Here is a 1,020-nt window from a genome sequence, read left to right as displayed (position 1 = left end):
AAAGAAAAGGACAGGGAAAGCGATTCATTTCAGTGTCTTTGCGTTCAGCAGAATAAAGAAAGAGAGAAGGAGAGGTACGCAGTGCCACGAACAGATGCCACGGCCAAAGGGGAAGAGTGAAGAAAAAAGAGTAGCTCCAACACGTGTCAGAAACAAAAAAAAAGAAAAAAAAGGAAGCACAACGAACGATGTGGTGAACGAAGCATGTCTCTGTATTCTCCCTCTCTATTCTTGTCCTACTCCATCTTTGTGTCAATAACAAGCGCTACGCACCCTCTGTTGTCCTAACACATCGGTTTCTGTGTTAATTGTCTTCTGTTTCTATACGTTTTTCGTTTTGGTTTTGCAAGGCCTCCGTTGTGTTGTTTTGCGATGACTGCATCTGCGACCAACGAGGCAACCGCTCCGTTGAAGGTCGATTTCGACCTCGAAGTGGAGTTGACGATTCACAGCGCTTTTCTCCCAACGGCGCGGCTGCTGCAGTGTGACCCGGTGGCCCACGTGGGTGTGCTGACATTACAGAAGGTGACCGCTGTCCGTGGCGTCAGCAGCGTTGGTGCTGGGAGCAAAGCGGCGGTGACGACAACGAACGTCGTAGCGAGTGAGCGGTCTGTCGCCTCAACACGGCGCCTGTACTTCACCTCGAAGCCAGTCTTTAATGAGACACTGCGTTTCGTGGTGGCACGCAGTACGCTTCACGCCCCTGTGAGCACGGCGTCTCATGGTGGGGGGCGCAAATCAGCAGCAGATGATAGCGGTGAGGGCGAGCGGTGCGTGGAGCAGCGCATTATCATCACGATGGAGGACGCGCAGGGTCAGGTTTACGGCCAGGCCGCGTGCCCGTTCCTGCTGCACGCCCCCAGCACCTCCACGCAGCCGGTGCGTGTGATGCTGCAGCCGCGAAACGCGCACGACAAGCTCGACCCGCACTTCCGGGCGGACGTGGCGGCCCTCACGCGACACGGCGTCGACGACTTTGGCTTCGTGATGGTCTCGTGGCGGGCGTCGCTGGCGCCGCAC

General features: G+C 56.3%; 1 protein-coding gene across 1 annotated transcript; it reads left to right on the top strand.

The window, feature by feature from the left end:
• Positions 1-372: 372 nt before the first annotated feature.
• On the top strand, positions 373-1,020 carry DQ04_22381000 (hypothetical protein; the record flags this gene model as incomplete). Its single annotated transcript, XM_009318094.1, has 1 exon — positions 373-1,020. A coding segment is annotated over one exon (648 nt), but the record flags the coding sequence as incomplete, so codon positions are not given.

Source organism: Trypanosoma grayi (assembly GCF_000691245.1).
Source record: "Trypanosoma grayi strain ANR4 Tgr_2238_V1, whole genome shotgun sequence".
Classification (NCBI taxonomy): Eukaryota; Euglenozoa; class Kinetoplastea; order Trypanosomatida; family Trypanosomatidae; genus Trypanosoma; species Trypanosoma grayi.
Note: the sequence above shows the minus strand (reverse complement) of the source record. Positions and strands in the feature narration are given on the sequence as shown.